Here is a 22,975-nt window from a genome sequence, read left to right on the forward strand (position 1 = left end):
TGCACTGGGGACCACAGCTGAGACCTGGTGTCATAGACGAATCTTCTCACGGCTGCTGGAGTCGTTCCCAATTGGAAGGATATCATCTCAGTGTAATGTCCTGAATTCCTCCCCTCTTGGAGCCCAAATACAATCAACTCTCAATCGTCTTTGTGAATGGAGAGGAGCGAGGGTGCGCATAATCCAAAATGATGGACAGTCCCAAATCATGGGTAGTCCTAAGTAACGTTTATTTTCAACTTTGGAATGCAATTTGCTATTCGTATTTGAATATGGATGTGTTTGATGTTCTGGGAATTTTTAAAACTTAAAAGGACAACGACCCAATGATGGAGCTCCCTTCTGCCTCCTGCTCAGCCAGGTGGAGAATGTCACCTCTGGTGCTGGCCCACAGCTACGGGGGGGCCACGCCCCGCCTCCCCAGCTCGCTCTGTGTGTGGCTCACACCTTCCCCAGGAGGGGATGGGGATATTAGCTGATTTTGCCTTTAAAGGACTTTCATTCCCTTTGGGCCTCATGCAAATAAGAGCAAAATAAGAAGCTGTGAAATGTTGAGAGGACTTCATTAAGCAATCTTGGCCATAGCATTTGCCGGGAATGGGGACAATTTGCCAACAGATAATTGAGAGCTGACTATATATGTGCCCTAATTAAAAAAGCGATTCTTCTTCTCCCTGCCCTGGGATTCTGGGTCCCGTCTTCTGGTTGTTTTGGGATATTAACCACGGCTAACTCTTGTACACGCTTTATACTTCACAAAGCACTTCACATGCGTTATTTTACTTAACCCACCCTCAGGACACCCCATGGAGAAGGTTCCATCATCATCCCCAACATAGAGAGTTGAATGCCAAGGCTCAGAGCAATGCTGGGCCCAAAGTTCCCCTGCCCGTGTCCGCCTCCCATTTCAGCCTCTTCCACCTCACTCGGCCTCTTCTGTCACCACCTAACAGTGGCCCCGGCAAGGGCTCGGATTGTTTGTATCAACTCCAAAAATGTAGCAGCAAACAAAACAAAGCAAAACAAAACCAACTTGCAATTACTGCTCTTGTCTTTGTTTTGACTGAAGTGAAAATGTTGGTAAAGGAGAGATTTTGTGCTGGCAGCATCTTGAGAGGAAGGACAGGGACTGCGCATGCTGCTGGGGGCACCCAGGGGGGGCTGAGGGGCTCTCTTACTTTCTGGGAAGCTTAGGCTGGGTCAATGAGCCCATCTCAGAAGCCGCGTTGGTGGCAGAAAGGATGGACCCGGCTCTTTGGAAGAGCTCCTTGGGAGAAGGAGTAGCCCCGACACCAAGCTAGCCATGTTCACATCAACAATCCTGAGAGACAGAGAGAATCTATCCCATTTTTTTTCCATTTAGGAAATGGAAGGTCAGAGAGATTAAGTAACTTGCCCAAGGTCACAGTGTGTGCTGTGGCTGGGATTCGAAGCATCTGATTCCAGTTCTGGGCCCGTTTGCGTGGCAGTGCCTGGTAAGCACAGAGGGTGTGTGAGCTGTGCAGTTTCCGCGTCAGAAAGCAGAGACTGGCAACTATGTCCTCTCGCTGCCCCCAGCTATGCTCCAAACACAGAGAGGAAGCTGGACACCTGCTTCTTGCCGCTGGGCACAGGCACACCGCCATCAGCCAGGAAAACCTCTGACACTGCTAGGTGCCCCTGGGCCCGAGATCAGCTCCACGAACAAAAATTTAGGGCAAAAAGTCATCCCCACCCAGGCAGAGGTACGGCCATTTTTAATCCTACCCCGCTGCATCCCCATCCAGAAGCCCTTTGCAGAGGCTGACTCTCGGCTAGAGCTTTCTCAGCTCAGTCCTGGGCTGGGTGAAGAATGACTTCCATTCCCTGCACAGCTGGAGCCTTGGGCCTTTGCAACAGCTGCGGTGCTGCTGAGCCTCTTATCTGTTGTGAGATGACCCAAGGAGGACCAGCTGGTGCCCCGCTAGGCCCTTCTGCCGGGGCATGGGATAAGGGGGCAGCGAATGGGAGCCTTCTTGGAAGACGAGGCTCCGTGCCTGCCTGCCCCTGGGACGTCTCTATCTTCCAGCCTGGAGAGCCATTGGATGTGCCGACAGCTCCCCTAATAGGAGAGTTACTCACGGCTTCACTGGAGGGAACGGAGCAGTTTTCAAGCCTCCTCCCCTAAATGCAACAATATTTGGTAACACTTGGCGTCTTGGGGAGAGAATTCATGTCCGTAATTAGTTACTGTATATCACCGTTAGTACTCTGCTCAGGATTTACTGGGCAAATACCATTTAACTGCGCAATAACTACAGGTCCTTGCTGCTTATTGGGTAATTTACTAAGGCTGGGAGAATGGGGCAGGAGGGACTCTGAATAGGAAGCATTGTAACCCCTTGAATCAAACTTTATGAGTTTGGGTTTGGCAGGGAGGCGGCTGCTGGTAGCCAGCTCTCATTGCTTTGTTTTGCAGAGTTGGCTGGTAGACTGCTTCCTTCCCTTTATTTATTGCAGGAGAGGGCTGGGCCTGTGGTCTGGAGCTGCCTTGGGCTACCCTGGGTTACAGAGGGCCTTTTGGTAGAGAGGGTCTTTGGCTGAGCGCATAAAGGAACCCAGCAGGAACCCAGGCTGGTGTCCTGGGGGCTCCATCCAACCCTTCCATTCACTCCCTCTGTGGAGCCTCTTTTCGTATCTGGGCCAGTGGGTGGGAAGAACAGGGAACTGTCCTTGGCTGGTAGCATCAAGACAGTGCTAAATTCTTTCCTCTCTTGCAAATGCTCTGTTGGTTGGGAAACAGCCATTCCTGGACACTTGGCCAACATTCCCAGCCTTAATCTGCTTGAGCAAAGTCTGTCTTTGTTTGGCGTGCACTGTCTAAACTCCTCTAACCTATTTAGACCATGGAGAGGGGAAGAGACACAATAATGAAAAACTCAACGTGCAACATTGCCTAACGCAATCTAATAAATTACTCGGTACCAGGCTGCCAGCTCAGACTAAGCCCAATATTGCCTGCAGTAATTATTTGGATCAAATGCAGTTTATCTGCTTCATATTTGTGCTTCTGTGCTCAGTGGTAACTTATAAATGTCATTGTGGTGTTTATTTCTTATAATGAAACTTAATGGCATCGGAAGCCAGGAGCAGAACTGGTGGGGCGGCAGGTTTAAAACAATCTCTTCATCTCTGGAGAAGGAATGAGCCAAGATAACACGAAATTGCCCTACAGGGCTGAGATTTGCAGAGATGGTTCTGTCCTTGTGCTGTGTGGTGGACAGGGAGTGTCAGGAGCTGCCTCGAGAGGCATCCATCAAGACTGTTGGGTTTAATCCCGGCACTGCCCCATCTGTCCTTGCTCTGTCTTCTAAGGGCGTTTTAGGGGTGGGAGGTGTTCAATCTTCACTCCACCTGATGGCTAGCTCAGATAAGGGATGCAGGTTGCTCAGAGTTGTGAGAGGCCAAGGTCCTGATGGATGGAGATGGAAATTAGAACCCCAGGGTGACTGCGTTATGGAGGACAGACCATCAGAGAAGAGAGCAGGGGTGGAAAAGTAAGGGGGTGGTATCCTGGAGGCCCGAAAGAGGGCATGGTGAGGCTTTCTCCTTTGGATGAGGAAGGGGTGCTGGTGGTAGGAAGCACAGGCGTGAACGGAGCAGGGCAGAGCTGGCAGGGGTTGGGGGCAGGGTGCCCCACTGGCTCTGCAGAAGTACCACGGATGAGGATGGACCATTTAGTGTAGAGTGAGCAGTTCTGGCTTCATACAGCCCTGGACTCTACCATTTAATGGTTGTATGGCTTTGGGCAAGTTGTTTATCTTTCCCTAATTTTATTTCCTTATGTGGAAAACGGGAGTAATAACAGATACCTCTCAGGATTGTGGTGATGATTAAACAAAGTGATGTGGATACAGTGATGAGCATGGTGTTTGGCACACAATAAATGATGAATCAGTGGCTGTGGCAGTGATTGGCACATGGTAGATATTCAATAACTGTCTGTTGAGTGAATAAATGAATAGTAACACTTCCCACCTGTGTGCAGTACAAAGCCCTTCCAAACAGCTGGTCTTGGACTGAGACTTCACAGCTGTGCGAGACTCATCTTCTCATCCTCATCTCACGGTGTGGAGATGGAGGCCCGAGGTGGTTATAGTAACTTGCCCAAGGCTACCCAGCTGGGATGCGGCGTGGGCCCTGGCTCTCCTGCCTCCCAGGGCAGGACTCCTTCCGTTGGTCCCTGATGGACAGCTCCCCACCTGTGCTGGGAGGCTGAGCTCTTCCCTCCTGGCCCACTGCCCTGCTCCCTGCAGCCCAGTCACAAAGCCTGTGCTGACCTTCCCAGCTGAACCTGGAGGCAGGGGCAGGGGGGCCCTTCTGTCCATTTCAACTTAACACCACATTTAGCGTTCACTCATGAAATATTCATCTTCTCCCCTCAGCGACATGCTCATACAAGACTCCTAACATCATACATATGGATGAAAATTATTAGTCATTGTTATTTCTGCCACTAGCTGGTCCCCTCCCCCAACACACTCCTGTTTTGATCTCAGCAAAATGGGACTGAATTGAGGGTATTACCCTGAAACACTAATAATACTGCCTTGCATTTTATGGTAATTTATACTTTTTCAAAGCACCGCTACAGCCATTATGCATATTTTATCTTGGCAACATATGCATGGAGGAAAGAGGGCTAGCATCATGAGTATTCCCATTTTGCAGATGAGAAGACATAGGTCAAGAGACATCAAGGTCAAGGTCATGTACCTAGTCAGGAATAGAACATTATTTTTAAAAACTTTTATTATTATTTTTTTTGTTTTGACTTCTAATGAAATGTTCTCTGGGAAACTGAGTGTGCTTGCTTTGTATAAATAAACAACAGCATCATCTTCCATGTAAATAAATAACAGCACCATTTACTTTATAGTTTAGAAACAATTTTCATCCCTGTGATTTTCTGGTCCTCACGGGGCAGGCTTGTTTTATTCTTATTTGACAAAGCTCAAACAACAAGTTAGTGACAGATTGGGCCTTAAACCATTATTTCCCAAACTGGATTCCACGGAACACATGCTCGAGGAAAAATGTTTTATGGTTAAGTAAGTTTGGGAAACTCCATGAACCATATGCCCCTTTGAGGGGTTTGCCGTGCCCTCTGAGAAGTTCTGCAGGAGAGACCTGTTTAATTAGGGCTAACCCAGCCTCTCAATCATGGAGCCTGTGTTTCACAGAAGGCATATCAGCATGCTTCCGAGATGCAGCCCCCGGGAATGTATATGCGTGATCCCTCCCCCGCTGTGTTTTCAGAAGGAGCAGGGGTGGGAGCAGGGTTGGGAGAGGAGAGCATGGAGGGTGAGGACAGGGCAGAAAGCATGCTTGTGGGGCCATCAGAGCTGAAGGACCTCCTCCCCAGGCTGCCTCTTGCTTCCCGTGCCCCCAGGGCGGTGAATTCCAGGTAATTCACTCAATGTAAGGTACAATCAGTCCAGCCTACTTCTGGGGCAGGATCAGACAGCCCGGGCCCCTGACTGGCTGAGTGGTGGTCCATAGGCGGTACACTGTGGGGTGGTATGGGAGAGGGCAGTCCTCGGCCACGGGAGAAAGCTACACAGACACACAGTATGGCTCCGTCCTGTCTGCCCTTGAGGGTGACGCGGTAAGTCACCCACCCTCATCTCCCAAACATACAAAGCTCCCTGAGGCAGAGCAGAAGTAAGAAGACCAGGGTTTGAATCTTAGCTCTGCTGGGTAATGGCTGTTTGCCTTTAGGTAGACGACTTGGTTTCTCTGAGCCTCAGTTGCTTGGTTCTCAAGTGGGCCTTGTGATGTGGTGAGGATGAAATGATGAGCGTGTGAAAGTCCCTCCCTAGCCCTGTGCCTTTGTAGGTTAGCTCCTCCACACTTCTGCTTTCTCGAGGCCCCCCAGTATTACTCCAGTCAGAACAAACGGCTCTCCCCACCTCTGTGCTCCAAGAGCATGTCACCTCGTTACCTCTCCCATCACCCTGCCTTCTGCTATTTTATTCCAGGCCTGTCTCCCCACTGGGCTCCAAATTCTCTGAGGGCTGCAGCTAACTCTGTCAGTCAGTGCCCCACCTGTATCCCTCAGCCCTGCCCCCGATGGCCAAGACCCGCAACCCTTCTCCTGAGGTCTCCCTTAAGCTGCAAAGGCCACTCTGCCCTCACAAAGAGCGCATTAGAGGTGCCAGGGAAGTAACCCCCCACCCAGCAGCCCTCAGCCAGCTACTGACAGGAGCTGGGCTATAGACGCCCACTCCTTGGGTGGCCTGACTTCTAGGCATGAATTCCACAGCACTTCTCAGAGTTCCCACTGGGATCAGGCTCCAGTCGCCCACAGTGGTAGCAGACTTGTGACATCCCCGGTGACGGATGACTTCCCTTTCCTGGTCAATTCCCTCCCCTCCTTCAGGTGCTCTCTGCCCCTCCCAGATGAGTCCTTGCTTAGGGGCTCCTTCTGGGGGAACCTGAGCTAAGATAAGGGAGTCCTCCCTGAGTTATTCATCTCCATGTCCCCCACAGCACCAGGCACAAGGTAAGTGTCTGAATCAGACAGAAAGGAGCTATGACAACAGACACAAGGAGCAATTGTCCCACAGCAGGCTGGCCGAGGGCACGGCCTGAGGAGCCCCGGGCTGAGTGGTTGCTCTCTGCCCTCTCCTCACCTCTGAACCTGTCCCGCCTGCCTCTCTGGTTGAAACTTCTGGTGCAGCAGACCCACGGTCTAGCCAACGTCCTTCCTCAATGAGAGGAGAGCGGCCCGGTGTGGTGTAGTGTTTTGAGATTCTTTCATGAATAATGGTTGAGAAGTGCTGCTCTTTAGTACTAAGAATAGTGGTTATTCCTGGTACATTTGACTTGGAGGTGGGGAGTATTACATTGCTCTATTTATCCCACTCTCTGTACGCAGTCACTGAAACTGTCACCGTGTCCTATATTCCATAGGCCATTACGCGTATTTCAAACCATTATATAAATGGACTTGATTTGGTACTTCTGAATGTCATTAAACTCCTCCCATACCAGTAACAACACAGTTTCCATAGAAACTAATACATCTGAGAAGGGAGGCACAGGGAGGAAAGCAGATGGAGCAGGGGGAAATGCGTCTGCCTGATTACTATTTCCAGAGTGCGGGGCCCGGCGATGTGACCTGGCCACTCTGTGGAGACGGGGCAAGCTCCTTCAGGTTTTTATTGACTTTCCTTTGATAAAAAGTCTGGGTGATTCATCTCAGGCCGAACCTGCTCATTCCAGTACACAGCTCTAAAAACTTTGTGGCGCTGCAGGCCATTAAGCACACTCATTTATTCAAGGTCTGCCACCCTGGGAAGGGAGCGGAGAGAGGATCTCAGCATTCAGTGATGAGGATGATGCCTTTGAGGCTAGCTGAGGATGTGGGGGCAAGGGGCAGGGTGGCACAGAGAGAAGAAAGAAGGCCTCTTCAGGACACAGCTGGAATAGGGTGAGACCCCAGGATTTTGCCAGAGGCTGCTGCCTAAGTCACTGGGTCCCATTGTCATCAATGCAGTTAGAGTGATAAAACTACAGACTCTTGGAGTTAAAGGGTGTTATGTTGGAAACTCCTTATGAGAGCAGGGCTGGGGAGCTGCCCATGGCCTTGGTAGGCAGCGAGTTTCCTGTCTTTGGAGGGACTCAAGCATAGGTTGCAATGGCCTCTTATAATAAAATTTGCTCCCAGGGCTCACTCACTTTCTCCAGGAGGTTGTCCTGGACACTGTTCACTCGGCCTACAGTTTGCCTGGATTCCCCTTCTCTGTTCCCATAGCTCCTGTACATATCTGGTCACAGCAATTGTGACACTTCATTGTAATTGCTGTGATATCCTTGGGGGCAGGGACTGTGTTTTACATGCCAAGGGCCTAGGACAGTGCGAGGCACAGAGTAGGCACCTGGGACACAGTTGGTGAGTAAATGAGCACAGAGCACCCCAGTACCCAAAAGTATTTACCTGCGTTGGTACTTGGCAGGGATATTGAGCCATCAGAAGAGGGTGTGGACTAGATGGCCTTTGGTGCTTTCTGGCCTCGAGAATCTTTGATGATACAGTTCTAAACCTGCTGGACTAGGCCTGGGATCTGAATCTAGATTTCCCTGACTCCTAAGCCACAGTGCTTAACCATTCAGCATACTAACCACAATGGTAAAAAGAAAACCAAAACCAAAACAACCACAAAATCAATTTGGTATGAAATATATCCAATCTCCCCAAGTAGAGGACAAAGCTCTTGAGGCCAGAGGCTATGCCCAGCCTCTTTGAAGCCTGTACCCGGCACAGTGCTAGGCTCATAGTGGGTTTTACTCTGGATGTTTCATGTCTATATCAAAGAAGCTACTTCTCTTCCTTTTCTCCAGGGGTCCTTGCTTCTTATCTCTTTTAAAACATGGCCTCAAACCCACTTTTATCAGGCAGACTTCCCTGATTGATCCACTCAACGCTGACACTCCCAGACTTCAAGGACTCAGCATAGTGAAGTGGAAAGAGAGCTGGACTGAGGTCCTAAGCCTGGGTTCAAGTGTTGGCTCTGTCGCTTGCTAGCTCTGTTACTCTGGGCAAGTCCCATCACTTTCCTGAGTCTCGTTTCCCTCTTCTCTGGGTGGCTTCTAATGTTTCTTCCAGGAGTCTATGATTCTCAAATCACCAAGTCCCAGCATGTTGAGAGTCACTGACTGGGGGCAGAGAAGGTCTCTGTCCTGCTCTTCTCTCAATGTTTACTCTGTGAAAACCTTCTGCCAGACTCTGGGGATACAATGGAGACCAAACAGGGCTTACAGACTGGTAGGGATGACAGGTGTTCATTAAATAATGGCGCTATGAACATACATGTACAGACTGAGCTAAGAGCCCTGACGGGAAGAAATGTGGTTCTGTGAGTGCATAGAACAGAGGGGCTTGATCTAGGTTGGGGAGGGGTGGATTTGAGGAGGCTTCCCTAGAGGAGTGAGACTCGAGCTGACATCCGAGGGATGAGCAGGAGTTACTATGTGAAGGGTTTGGGGATGAGGTGTGGAGAGTGTGGCCAGTATCCCAAGAGGTGGGATTAATATAGACAAAGGGCCTGTGAAAGATGGGGGCACGCCCTGTTTGAGGAGCTGAAAGAAAGCTGATGTGACTGGAGCATAGAGTGTTAGCAGGGCAAGATGAGGCCAAAGAGGTGGGTGGGAACCAGATCACATAGAACCCTGTAAAACATGCCAAGGATTTTGGTATTTTTCCTAAAAGCAATAGAAAGCCATTGAAATATTTTCTAGAGGAATGTGGCATTATCACATTTGCATTTTGAAATATTGCTCTGGCTGAAGTATGGAAAATGAACTGGGAGGGAAGGGGTTGGGTATGACGGATGCAAGGAACCAGTTAGGAGAACACTGCTGTGGTCCAGGTGTGGGAGGGAAGTGATGGGGATGAGGGCAGTGGCCGTGAGATGGACAGAGGTGGACGGACTCAAGAGATATTTGGGAGGTAACTTTTCTAGGTCTTGGTGGAAATTGGATATGGGTGTGAGGAAAAAGGAAGTTTAAAAAGGAGTGTGGTAGGATCTGCGGCTTAGGTGGCCCCCAGCTCGCCTGAGATAAGCAGGTCTCCCAGTAGGAACGGTGGCCAGAGGAATGGGGCTGCGAAAAAGCTCCAGAATCCTCCACCAGACTCGGCAAGAGAGTGGAAATGGCGGGTCCCTTGTTCCAAGATGCTGAGTGAATTAAATAACAATCATAAAGTACCCTGGAAATCTGAGTCTTGCCATAAATAATAAACAGGGATGTTATACAAATAACCAGCTTGCAGCCCCAGTGGAAGAAAACACGTCAATAAGAAAAATGAAATAAAAAAAAAAGCACCCCAAAGCCCCAGCTAACAAAATGACAGTATTAGCCAACATCCTGGGGGCTCTCGCAGGCAGTGGAGGGACGGTCTCAGGAACACGACTGTGGGTCCTCAGCCTGAGCCAGGCTGCAGTGGCTGCCACAGTCAGAAGTGGGAGGAATTCGTGTGGCATCAGACCCGTGCTCTGTGGGGTCAGGTCCCTGGGCCAAGGTCCAGGCCATCTTCCTCTTCCCCTCTGCTCTGAAAACAGTGCAGCTTGTCCCCTAGGCCTGCCTGCCACCCAGGGCATAGCTGACATGGGCTGAACTCACTGTTGGAGGACAGACAGGAAAAAGAAATAGACCTGCCTTCTGAGGCTGCTGAGCAAAGCTGGTCAGTCAGATTCCCGGTACTGCTTCCTCTGATGACTAAAGCATTTAAAATTATGGGATGGGTGGTGGGAGCAGGCTGTGGGTGGGGTGTTGAGAGGCAAGATAGATTTTTGGATCATGACATTTTAAAGGCTTACGGATGATTGTATCCAACATTATTCAATTTTGTACATGAGATGGTTGAAATCCGATGTCCAGGGACTTGCCCAAGGTCCCATGGCTGGCTCTTGACTTTTAGGTGTGCCTTTCAGTACACATGCCAGTAGGGGCACCTCTCTTCTTAATTAGCCCTGTTAGGGGATGGGCAGGAAACAGTGGAGGTTTTAGATTCATTTTTATGGCTTAGAGCACAGGGATGCAGAGAGAAAGGATAGGCTCCACGCCATCACAAAGACTTCAGAGCTGCTGAAGACGCCCAGATTCCCATCCTCTGGGGCCGTGTCTCCCTTACGTGGCTGAGAAGGGAGGACAGCACCATGGTGGAGGTGCGTGCCTACAGCCTAGACAAGCAGGGGTGTGCCGCCCGGGAGCTGTGGGGATGCAAGAGCTTGTGCGGGGCCTGCCATCTGCGGAGCTGGCTTTCTCCTTCCTGGGCATGCAGCCCCTCCCACAGAGGCCCCCAGGTCTCCAGCAAACAGAAGCTGCCTTTGCTAATCACCTGCATTTGTTTCTTCCCGGGAAGATGAGAGTGACAGTGCTGGGAGGCATTTCTGCTTTCCCTCCCCTGAGCTGGGAGAAGCAGCCAGTCACTGTGATCCCAAAGGTCCGGGAAAACTGCCGCCCCACCAGATGTGCAGCCGAGAGGGCCCTGTGAGGAGGAAGGGGAGCCTCTTGCACAGGCCCCCCTTGGCCTCGAAGGGCTGGCGGGGAAGGCAGGCCAGGGCTTTGTTGCCTCCCCTCCTCCTTCAAACATCCTCTTCCTCATTTCCCCTTCTCAAGTCTTCTAGGGCCTGAGAGAATTTTCCGGTTCCTTAGAAATGGTCTCCCCTGGCCTTTGTCCCTCACTCTAGGTGTTTCCTAATTTTCTCCCACATCAACTCCAGTCTATTCTGTGTTTTTCCCCATCTTCTCCCTGCCCCTTCCACTTTCTCTATGTTTTCAGCTACCCTGGAAAACCAAACCCAGCTAAAGTGTTAGGGGCTTCCCTCTGCTCACGGTCTTAGCTTCTTCTTTCGGAATCCCCAGATCCCTGGACCGGATGTCAGGAGACCTGGGTTGTGGTCCTGGGTCTTCCAGCAGCTTCCTATTGACCCTAAACGAGTCACTCAATGCTCCTGAGTTGGTGGGTTTGCACGATAATCGCAGGGTTGTTTACAGTTCTAACATAGAGGAATGCTGAGCTTTTCCGGAGGCAGGCAGAGCCCCTTATCTGATTCCACGTGAGAGCTTTCTATTCTGGGGTGAATAGGATCAGCGCTGGGAAAGCAGTGCACATTGAGAAGGTGAGTGGTCCTGGGATCTCCAGGAGAAATGGGTAAGCAGGGACAGAGCCTGGAAAGGGAAGGGAATGGTGCGTATGTGTGTGTGTGTGTCTTGGGTGTGTGGGGTAAGGGAAGAGTGGGAACAGTTCCCTTGCAGATCTGATGGGAAATATCTGCCTAGAGTTGCCCTGAGAATGTGGCCCAGCAGTTGATGAGTGAGGAAGGAGAGCTGGTGCAGAAAGGAGGGAGACCACATGTGGGGCCCCCCCCCCAGGCCTCTTGCTCTGCTAACCTCCTGGGCCCTGGCCCCCTAGGAAGGCGCAATAGTACTGGAATTGGAGGAGAGGCTGAGAGGTAAGACTTGTGGGACTACTGGAGCTGTGGAGACTCCCATTTCATGGGATGCTCTACAGCAGTTTGCTCTGCCTGGTGAGCTCCTTCTCAAGACGCACCTTACACCTGTGGGTGACTTTGCACATTCCACTATTGTCACTCATGGAGCTAATTAATTATTTAAATAAAAAAGTTCAACTACTCCAAAGGCCCAGGGGTAGACAAGAAAGGAGGGGGCAGGATATTTGCCTTCCTGAGGCAAACACTCTAGGTGAGACAGACAGTCTAATGAATAATCAACAATTAGGGCAAGTGCCACAAAATAAATAGGCTGGTCGCCACAATGGAGCAAATGCTGGGGAAGAAGGGTAAGCACTTTAGGTGAGGTGGTCAGGCAGGGTCTCTTCGTGGAGGTGACAGTGGAGATGTCCCTGCATGTTTTTACTGTGAGCTCTTTGAGGGCAGGGCTATGCCTTACTTACGTTCATAGCTCCAGTACTTAGAGCAATGCCTGGCACTTATTATGAAGAATTGGTATTATTTTTATGGTAGGTATTCAATGAATGTTTGATGAATAAACAAGTGATCTCCTTCCAGCAGTTCCTGTTTAAAGCACCTTGTACTTAATCACACGAAGACGATTATGTCAAATAAATCTGATATTCTTATGCCTAGTCTGTCTTTATTTCCTCCTTTCTTGTCTGCCCTTCATTGATCTTTGTTCAGGTCTCCATTTGATGTGTCAGATCTACTGAGTCCAAACAGACCAATGAACACACACACACACAGACACCCCCCCCCCCCATTACCAACCTCCAACATTCCTGCAAGTGCTGCAGATTCTATCCGAGAAGCCATTAAGTGCTCCCAAATAGAGCAAACCTCTCATTGACTATCATGTGCCTCCTAAACGATCTTTGAATAGTGTTTTCTTTTTATTGCTTTGTGTAGTTTAACAGCACCAATCACAATTACTCCAGCTTATGATAAACCCCAGCTCCATAAAGCTCCTGTTCATTCATTATTTTTCTCTTACTTCTCAAGCTGTTATTTTTTGGGATGTAGCAAGGAGGGGGGAGTAGAGGGAAAAGAAAATAAAAAGATACCAAATTAACAAGGAAACAAATGAAATAGGGGACCACTTCTCCCCGGATGACAGACACCCTATTAGATACTGTTAAACAGAACAAATATGCTTTAATACAACACAAGTAGGTCTTTTATATTTATTCTAAATTGGAAATATAATGATCACCACCTTATCTTTAATGGAAGAAGCAGCTAATTGTTCCAATATCTCACTAATTCCAGCATCTAGGAGAAAAATAATTATTTTTTACTATTTTACCAGTTGTTCAATTTATACCAAGGTGTGTAGTGCAGCATGGACAGAGATTTCTGGTTCTTGATCTATGTCATGGCTGCTATTCCAGTTCAATTATTAATATGTGGAAGTTATAATAATTTTGCACATGGGTACAAGATAATTATAAACCATAAAACAGCTCCCCATGCTTGCTGGTGTCTTTTCTTATCTGCAGACGTGTTGGAGTTTGGACACATGAGCTTTAGAAAGAGGAAAAAGTGTATAATGTGCCTCTTGGGGCAGCAGGACTGGCTGGAGTGGGAGCAGAGGAGGCCCCCCTCCCCACCAGGTCCATTCCTCTTCTCCTCCTCATGCCTTCCACCCATCCAGAGCCAAAGCTGGCCCATCCCATGCATCTCTCCTCTGCCCCACTGTCCTTCCTATTCTGCCTCCTCTTTGTTACTTGAGATTTGTAAGTCATGACACATGGTGGTTTAGCTTGCTTACCACTCTCTTGTCTCCTTGGTCACCCAGCAGCAGCTGCTACTGTGTGTGTGGTTGTGTATGAGTATGTGCATGAAAGTGTGTGTTGGGGCATTTTGGAGGGGTGAAAACCGTATGCAGAGAGGGAGGTAATTAGCTGCCCCATTACCTCTTGGCCATTGTTGATGCCTCTGTCGCCTCCCTCTTTCTGAAGACCTTGCTTGATTCTCAATTAGCCTTCTCTAGAGGGAGGGTTTAGGTGGGGTAAGGCACCTGGAATCTCTCATTCTTAACCAAGTCAACCATAATCAGTTCAAAGGAATAACCCATTTGTGTGGATTGTATGTGTTTGGAGATGAGGCTCAGAGAGAATAGGCATTGTTTTGGCATCTTCCCATTTTAACAAGAAAAATCTTTTAAAAATGCTGTTTTAGCTTAGTTGTTGCACAAAGTAAGGCTAACTGTCCTCAGAGGTAATCAGGTTTTGGTCTTGTTTCCAAGTCCTCTTCTGGTCCTCTCTGACTCTCTTCCTTTCTTCTTTACCTAAACAATATCTAAGGAGTGCCTCTCCACCTAATGCTGAATTTCTTTTTCTTGTTATTTTCTTAATCCCTGGTTCATTTGCCTTTCTGCTATGGTAAATGCATTCAGACACCATGCTATGGATTGAATTGTGTCCCCTCACCCTGTCCCTATGTTGAAGCCCTAACCCCAATGTGACTGTATTTGGCTATAGGGCCTTTACAGAAGTAATTAAGGTTAAATGAGGTCATAAGTGTCATATGGGATTAATGTCCATATAATAAGAGACACCAGAAAGCTCTCTCTCTTTATCTCTCTGTCATGTGAGGATACAGTAAGAAGACGGCCATCTGCAAGCCAGGAGGAGAGCTCTCACCATAACCTGACCATGATGGCATCCTGACCTCGGACTTAGAGTATCTGGAACTGTGAGAAAATAAATTTCTGTTGTCTAAGCCACCCAGTCTATGGTATTTTGTTGTGGCAGCCTGAGCTGACTGATATATCCCTCCCTTAACCACTTGTGAAAGGTCGGGGGAGTCAGATCGTGTTCATCAGCCTCGTGATATGACTCTTTTTAGGCCGCAGGATCTGGAGTCAGTATCCTTCTACTCGGGTCAGATGCTTGGAGTTTGAGGTTTCGTATCCAGCCCGGCTCCTGACTTTTTGGCTCCCACAATCCCAGTGAACCTCGTTTCAGCTTCTCTAATGAGCATTGCCAGTAAAGAACATGTCTATTCAGCACCATGGACAGAGGCACCCTGTCAGTTCCCACAAATTAGAAGTTACTGCCTAGCGCTCTCATGAAGGCTGTGTTGGGAAAGGAGTGGGTAGGCTGAGAACGAGAAAAGTCAGGGAGGGAGACTGACTGGCAGGATGCAGAAAATGCAGCCCCCAAACCTAGCTGTGCTCAGCTGTGGGGCTCCTTCAAATGGGAAGTGGCTCCTTGATGCTGCTGCCTTCTTACACAGAGGGGTAGCAAAATGGGGGAGGTGCTCACTTGTGCTGGCCTAACTCTTGTCAAACTGTCACCATGATGGGTGCTGGCAACAAACCTATAGCTGGCAAGATATTCGGTCTGGGGAGCACATGGGGATGTGGGTGTCATGGACTGTGCATTGGAGGAGAGCCAGCTGAGGATCATAGGAAGAGGGCAGAGAAGCTAACTCTGGGGATGGAGATGGTACAGGTGAGCTGCCTCCTCCATGCTTGGAATGGGAATGAGGCTACAGGGGCCCCAGGCCTTGGGAGGGGAGGGGTCCAACCATGGCAAGCTGGGCTAGTGGGAAGCCAGGGCTTCATTTGTCTGACTTTAATGAATAAATGGCATCCTCACAATTGTTTACCTACTTTTGAATCCTGACAAACAGTCTGTGGCATCTGATGGAGAGGGTTATTAGCTGCACAGAGACAGATGGCTGGGGATCGAGAGGATTGGCTCTTTATTACAGCAGGCTCGTAAGTGACAGCACTCCTTTCACATCCCAGCCTCCACATCAATGTCAATACCTTCCCCAAGCCTTCTGTGACCCAGTCAAGCCTCGGAGGAAAGACCCAGTACAAGAGGAAGGCAGAATGGCCCGTGAGTAAGGGAGAGGTGAGGCCAATAGAGTTGGGAAGAGGGTAGGTTTCCAAGTCTAACTCCTTTAAGAATAAAAACTCTGCCTTATTCTTTAGTATTCTCCCAAGTGCCCTGTAAGGTGCTGCTCATTCAATGGGCATTCAAGAAATGTGAATGATTGAAGAGAAAGGTAGAGAGGTCTGGATTAGAAAAGACAATAAAAGCAGATTTAATTGCACTGGAGGGTGGGTGGGGAACAAAAGCTAGGGAAGAGAGAGGAAGAGAGGTGGGGGATACAAAGGAGGAGGGAAGATAGCATGAGGAATCAGCATACAGTGTTTCAGGCATTAGCAACTCTTCCCCACATTGCTACATAAATAGCTTTGTGGAAATCAAACTGATCTACCCACTGTCCTTTCTGAGATGTCCCAGGTTCTTTTCCTGGTACCATGGTTGTAGGGCATAGCTTCCTCCCTCCACATTACCCCCGAGAGGGTGAGCAGGTTCTCACTGACCTTCATTCATTCTCCGAAACTTGTCCTTGGCCATGTAGCCCAGCACCAGACAGCATCCTCTCTTCTGGAGGCCCAGCTCTGGAAGAAAAGCACAGGTGGGTGAGCTGGGAATGGGTCAGGTGTCAGGGAAGGCCCCTTTGCAAGGGATGTGAAGTTTGTTGCTCTTAAAAATAGGGCTACTTATTTCTTTAACAAACATTTACATAGCACTTACTATGGTCCAGATGTAATTTTAAGCCAATAATTCCTCATTTGATTCTTACCACAACTCTATGAGGAACATACCATTATTATCTCCATTTATAGATGTATTAAGCAAACAGCCTTAGATGGAAGACCTAGTGGGTGGTGGAACCAGGAGTTTGAACCCAGGAAGTCTGGCTCCAGAGTCCATGCTGATAACCTTTACTCTATAGGTTAATGAGGCCCTATATATCGCAGGCTTGGGGACTATGCCCAGATCATGCTGGGATTGTTGTCAGGCCTGCCAGAGAAGAGGCAGAGTCCAGCCAGTGGTGTCCCGGATGTAGCAGTGCAGCTAGATACAGTGGGTAATTCAGAAGGATTGGGAAGTGACTGGGTGAATTTGAGGGAAGACACAGGGGTCAAGATATAGGTTGAAGGAGTCTACCTTTGGGGAGAGTAAGTTTCTGGGCCTGTGCATTCTTATATTCAGGTACAATTCAGCACCATCATCAAACACTTATGAGGTGCAGACTCAGTGTGGAACACGGGGGCTGGGATGGCAAAGAGACACAAGACATAGACTCTGGTCCCACAAGACTCTGACCCAACTGGAAAAACAAGGTAGAACAACAATTCTAGGCAGCAAAGGCAAGAGATATTTTTTTTTTTGCACAGCATTTTGTAAATAGTGTCCCTTGTGTGGCTTGGACTGGAGTACATCTGCCCCACAAGAAGGCAAGCTTTCCTGTCTGGCATTTAGATTTAATCCTGATTCTTCTTAAACACTTTATGGTTTGGAAGCAATTCCACACCAGGTTTCTCTTTTGACCCCACAACAACCCCAGGAGGTAGGTAGATAGGTTATTTCTCTTCACATTATGCAGATGAGAAAGTTGAAGTTCAAAGACATTAAACAACTTCCTGTGATTATTTTAGACTCCCTGCCCCCACCTCTTTGCTTGGAAGTCATACAAATGTGACAGCTGCCATAAACTGGATGAATGGATAAGGGGTATGATTTCTGGAAAAGGAGATGTGGCTGCACCTCCTCCCAGATCTTGCCAAGCTTTCTGGGCACCCAGCTGCTCCCTCCACCAGTTTCTCGGAGAAGGAGGGTCCCACTGAGGGGTGTGTCACAGTGACTTCTCCCATGACACTGGGTGTTTCTCTGAGCTCCAGCCAGTCAGCATCTAGGCTGTTAGAGTGTGGACAGGGTGGGCCAGTCCTCCTCCCTACCTCTTCATCCATCTCTTGTTGCCCAGGTCCACCCTTCATGGGTAACAGGATGAAAGGGCCCACGAGAGTCAGATAAGTTGAGCTTGGGGGCTCCTGCCCTAGAGGAAAACAAAGCGTGTCGGGTGGTGGCAGAATGCCATGGCCCAGGGAGCCCGCTAGCTTTGATCTTTCAATTCTTTAAAGGGGTTTATTGACTATCAGTAAAGAGCAGAGAAGCAGATCTGAGCGTGCCTTTTCCAAAGGCACTCACTTCTCTTCCTTTCCCTCCGCGCTCGCTCGTCTGAAGGCACGGCCAAACCGCCCTCACTTCAAACAGCCTTACATCTCAGGCGCCCAAATTGATGATGTTAAGTTCCCTCATCCAAGGCCTTGGCCCTTTCTTCAGGGGCTCCCGCTCTGTTGAGGGGCACGTGGATCAAAGTCCCTTTGATGTTTACTTACTATATTTGTGGATTCTCTCTAACAACCACCTTCAAGAGGCAGGAATCCAGCATGCCAGGAGGGGGCCAGCGGAAATACAAGCTGTGAGGAGGTGCTGAGCTCCAGCAAACAATAGCCTCTTGCCTGAGCCTCTATTGAAACCTCAACATGCTGACGACAGGCAGAGTTAACCAGCCCATCATAATTGCATGTGTATTGTTCATCATCAGAATGATACAATTGCTAACAATCCCTATTATACTTTCTACTGACTTCTAGTGCCCATCTAAAGCACATCAGCAGTGGCTCCTAAGGAGAAAGGGAGCTTGGGTTCCTGGATTGAGTGAGCCCAGGGAAGCACTGAGGAGTGGGGGCAGAAGATGTTGGATGGATTTAGGCCAATGTTCCCGTTAGTCTTCCTGGACAGGGCCTTAAACTCTCAGGGGCATAATTCTCCTAGAGATTCAGAGAGCATGCACACCTGCTGGATCTGGGTTATCTATGTCGGCTGTCTCTGCCACCCTAACCCCCATCTATCCTGTGTTGCCTAACGGGCTGCCCTCCAGGGTGATCGCCCTGGGAAAGAGGCCACCCTTCCAAACAGTTATTATAAGTAAGAGCCTCTCTGACCACGCTTGAGTTTTGCAAATGAGCAGGAAAAGAAGTTTAAAAAACCTGATTAATAAAAGAAACGGAAGATGAGGCAATTTCTCAATGTATTTGGTTCATTTAATTTGACACGTGTGGGTTAGTCTTAATTATTTAGGCGGCTACATTACAAGGCGCTGAGAAGCACACTGCAGACATTTATTAAGTGAGAGGCTCTCTGACCAAGTCTTTACTGAGAAGTGGGGCGAAGCCACTGGGATCTTTGCAAGAATGAGCAGGTTGGAGGATTAGTGAAGTGAGAATTACTAGCTATCGTAGACAAAAATGTGGGATGTTCTTGGGAGAGACTTGCAGAGCTGAATTAGAGGTCATTGGGTCCACATGAGGAGGCATGCTAGGGGGGCCGAAGTGGGGGAGTGGAGAAGAATTTGGAAACACAGGTGGGGAGGTGGGGTATTGTCAAAGATACTGACCAGAGAGAGAACTAGGGGAAAGCAGGAACTGACCACTGGCTTGGGGAAACTCTACCAAGCCAGCCTAACTAGGCTATTAGGGGGGAGATGATAGAACAAGATGGAAAGAACAGGAATCTCTCACTTTATGAGCTAGACCAGCCACCAGACTGCCACCTTCCTTAACACATGGCACTGGGCCTGATGGTGGAGTCAGTCACAGGTGCCCATTTTAGAATAGCAAGATGACGGGGTCTTCTCCACATAGACTTGGGGGCTGCAGCCTTTGGCTAAACACTTATCAGTAACAGAACAATCCAGATGCACTGAAGGTGTCCACAGAAAATGATTAACATGAATGGAGTTGTCCTGCCTTAAAAGGAAAGTTCATAGCAAAGGAGGCCAGGGTCACTTGCAGATGGGGTGTGGAGAACTAAGGTTTGGGAAATACTGCCGGGCAAGGAGACACTGATCGGGCCAGGGTATGTTTCTTAGGGAGAAGGAAAAATTGCACCCCAGAACTCCTGGCCTCTAGACTGTGAACAGGAGAAGGATCAAGATTGGGCCTTTCCCAGTTCTGAGTCCCCACCCCAGGCACAGTGCCTGGTGCATGGCAAGTGCTCAGAAGATGTCTGCTGATTTAATGAAAGGGCTGGCTTTGTACATGGAATGGTTTTCCTCCAGTTTCAGAGGGTGTGGACGGGACTTTTTCTAGCCTTAGGATTCTTTTATTCTTACTAGTAATAATAATGATATGTGAGATTACTTCAAATTTGTGGAGTGCTTATTTTTTCACGATGCTGCCATATTCACTACCATATCAGATGCTCACAGTAGCTCTGTGAAGTAGGCAAGTCAGAAATTATTTCCTATATTTTGGTTTCAGAAACTGAGGCTCAGAGAAGTAAGAGGACCGTTCGAGGCCAGAGCACTAGTTGGTGACAGTGCTCAGGCTAGAATCCGGGTCTGACTTCTGGCTTAGCTCTGAGGGTAACGTCCAGGATCCCAGGGCTGCTGATGCTGTGAATCAAGACAGGCCAGAGAACAGGCAACAGGGATCAGTGGTCCTGTTATGGGTTATGGGACAGTGTTATGGGTTGAACTGTGTCCCCTCAAATCCATATGTTGAAGTCCTAACCCCAATACCTCAGAATGTGACTTTATTTGGAGATAGGGACTGGACAGAGGTAATCAAGTAAAAACGGTCATTGGGGGGCCCAAATCCAATATGACAGGTGTCCTCATGCAAAGGGAAGTTTGCAGACAGACACACCCACAGGGAGAACACCCCATGAACATGAAGACGGCCAAGATCATCAGGCCAAGAAGAGGGGCCTGAAACAGATCCTTCCCTCACAGGTCCCAGAGAAAACCAAGCCTGTCAACATTCCATGTTGGACTTCCAGCCTCCAGAACGGTGAGACAATACATTTCTGATGTTTAAGCCACCCAGTTGGTGGTACTTTGTCACAGCAGCCCTGGCAAACTAATACGGACAGGAAGGGGGAAGGAGCTGGTCTTCTCATAGGACCTGGCTATTTCCATCGGCCAAGGTTCTCTGTAGCTGATCTCTCAGGTCACAGAGCTGCCTGCAGGGAGCGGCATCACATGACTGCCCGAGAGGCTCATGGGGCACTAACTGGCTGGAGAGCCAGTAGGGCTGCTAAGGTGGGACAGTGGGGGTGGTGGCACAAGAGATGATGGGAAGGGGGGAGGGGGGGGAGGAGGGCTGGCTGTGTGTCTGCAAGCCCGGGAGCATCAATGGCAATCCAGGATGCCTTCGACATGCCTGCTTCCAGCGTGAGGAATATGTTGGTCAGGATAGTGCTGCTTATTGCCTCAGCCAGAAACTAACACGGTCTCAAGTAACTGCTACCTCACCATTTCTGAGGCTGTCTGGATGCATTTGGGGGCCTTCCTGTCCCCAGATTGCCTGGTCACAATTGTTCAGGGTTGCTTGCTGAAGACTAACCCTTTCCCTCCTGAAGCTATTAGACTCCAGCATGTCCACAGAAGGCTACTAACAAGAAACAGAGTGTTATTGGCAGGGAGTTTGGTGTGGCTGTAGCAAAGATTTCGGGAGCAGAGGAAATGAGATGGGGCAGGAGACATAGCCAGGGACCAGATCCTGGGGGACCTGAGAAGCCTTGCCTAGGACTCTGGACTTTCTCCTACAGGTAGTGGGAAGCCTTGAAGAGTGCTAAGCAGAGGAAAGACAGCCAGACTTGCATCTTGTAAGGATCTTTTCAGCACTGGTGCAGCGATGGACGGGAGGAGATCAGCCAGGCAGAGGAGAGCAGTTGTGAGGCTCTTGCAATACTCCCGGTGAGAGATGGTGGTTGACATCTGCTCCCTCTGCCTGCTCTCTGAAGACATCCTGGGATCAGAGAGCAAGTGAAAGGATGCTGAGCTTTATCAGGGGGACGTTCAGAGCCTCTGTACCCCTGCCACCTGACACAGGAGAGCCGTGGAGGGCTGAAAATAGCTCCCCAGTTGGTTCCTGAGACCTTATGGAGAAGACGTCAGCTGGACCTGGCTGGAGTCACAGGGAGGCCACGTGTGCTTCAAAACTACCAGCGCTGGCTGGAGCCCTCCTCCAGCCCTTAACAGCGAGCAATCTTCAGGGCTTCTCTGAGCTTTGATTTTCTCATCTATGAAACATGGATACTACTAGTAAGACCCTCCTCGCATGGTTAATATGAAAATTGAATGAGACAGCACTTGGCAAAAGGCGCCCAGAATGAAGTACCTGATAGAGGTGAGCTCAATAACTAGAAACAACGTATCAGATTGGGTTTAGAGGTCATCAAATTCACCCCCACCCTCCAAGCCCCCGCTTTTTTTCACAGATGCAGAAAGGGAGACTCAGAGAGGAGAAATGACTCATCCAAGGTGATATAATAAACTCAGGTGGTGTTCTTTGAAGGTTAGTGTGGCAGCAACATCAGATGGCTTGGAAAAGTGAAGCAAGTCAGGAAGACCAGCCAGGTGGGTGCAGCAGGTGAGGCTCAGGGACTAGTGGTGTTGGGAATGGGGAGAAAATGGTGAATCTAAGAGAGAGTCTAGGAATGAGGCTAAGTGAAAGAGTGGCTCAAGCAGAGGAAGGGGGCACAGATGACCACAGTGTCTTTAGTTGGGAAGATTGGAGGAAGAGTGGTGTCTGTGTCAGAGGAGATTGACAAAGGAAGCTGTCTGGCCACGGGGTGATGACAGGGCAGTTTGGAACTTCTGTGTTTGGGGTGAAGGGGTTCCAGAGGATTAGATGAGCGTGAGTTTAGTCTGAAGAAATATGTTTTTAACCAGCTTTATTGACCTCAGAATGACCAAGAATGAATGTCTTGGTCTGGAGACCAATTCATTACGTAATGAATTACATAAAAAGCAGTGGGATAAAGCGGCCGGCCCAGTGGCGTAGTGGTTAAGTTTGTGCACTCTGCTTCAGTGGCCTGGGTTTTCAAGTTCGAATCCCAGGCATGGACCTACACATCACTCATCACGCCATGCTGTGGCAGTGTCCCACATAGAAGAACTAGAATGACCTACAACTAGGATATACTACTATGTACTGGGGCTTTGGGTAGAAAAAAAAAGAGGAAGATTGGCAACCGATGTTAGATCAGGACCAATCTTCCTCACCAAAAAAAAAAAAAAAAAAAGCAGTCAAATAATATGGGTAGACTCTGCTACAAGTGTTACTGCCACCCCTTCACAACCAGCACATCTTAATA

At 49.0% G+C, this 22,975-nt stretch overlaps 1 protein-coding gene across 1 annotated transcript in view; it reads right to left on the reverse strand.

The window, feature by feature from the left end:
- Positions 1-22,975, reverse strand: part of KIRREL3 (kirre like nephrin family adhesion molecule 3) — a 528,138-nt gene that overhangs the window by 106,553 nt on the left and 398,610 nt on the right. The window contains exon 2 of the mRNA XM_046684618.1: positions 16,345-16,422. Within this exon, the coding sequence (XP_046540574.1) occupies positions 16,345-16,422 (78 nt within the window). The remainder of the gene's footprint in view (positions 1-16,344; positions 16,423-22,975) is intronic.

Source organism: Equus quagga, chromosome 14 (assembly GCF_021613505.1).
Source record: "Equus quagga isolate Etosha38 chromosome 14, UCLA_HA_Equagga_1.0, whole genome shotgun sequence".
Taxonomy (NCBI): domain Eukaryota; kingdom Metazoa; phylum Chordata; class Mammalia; order Perissodactyla; family Equidae; genus Equus; species Equus quagga.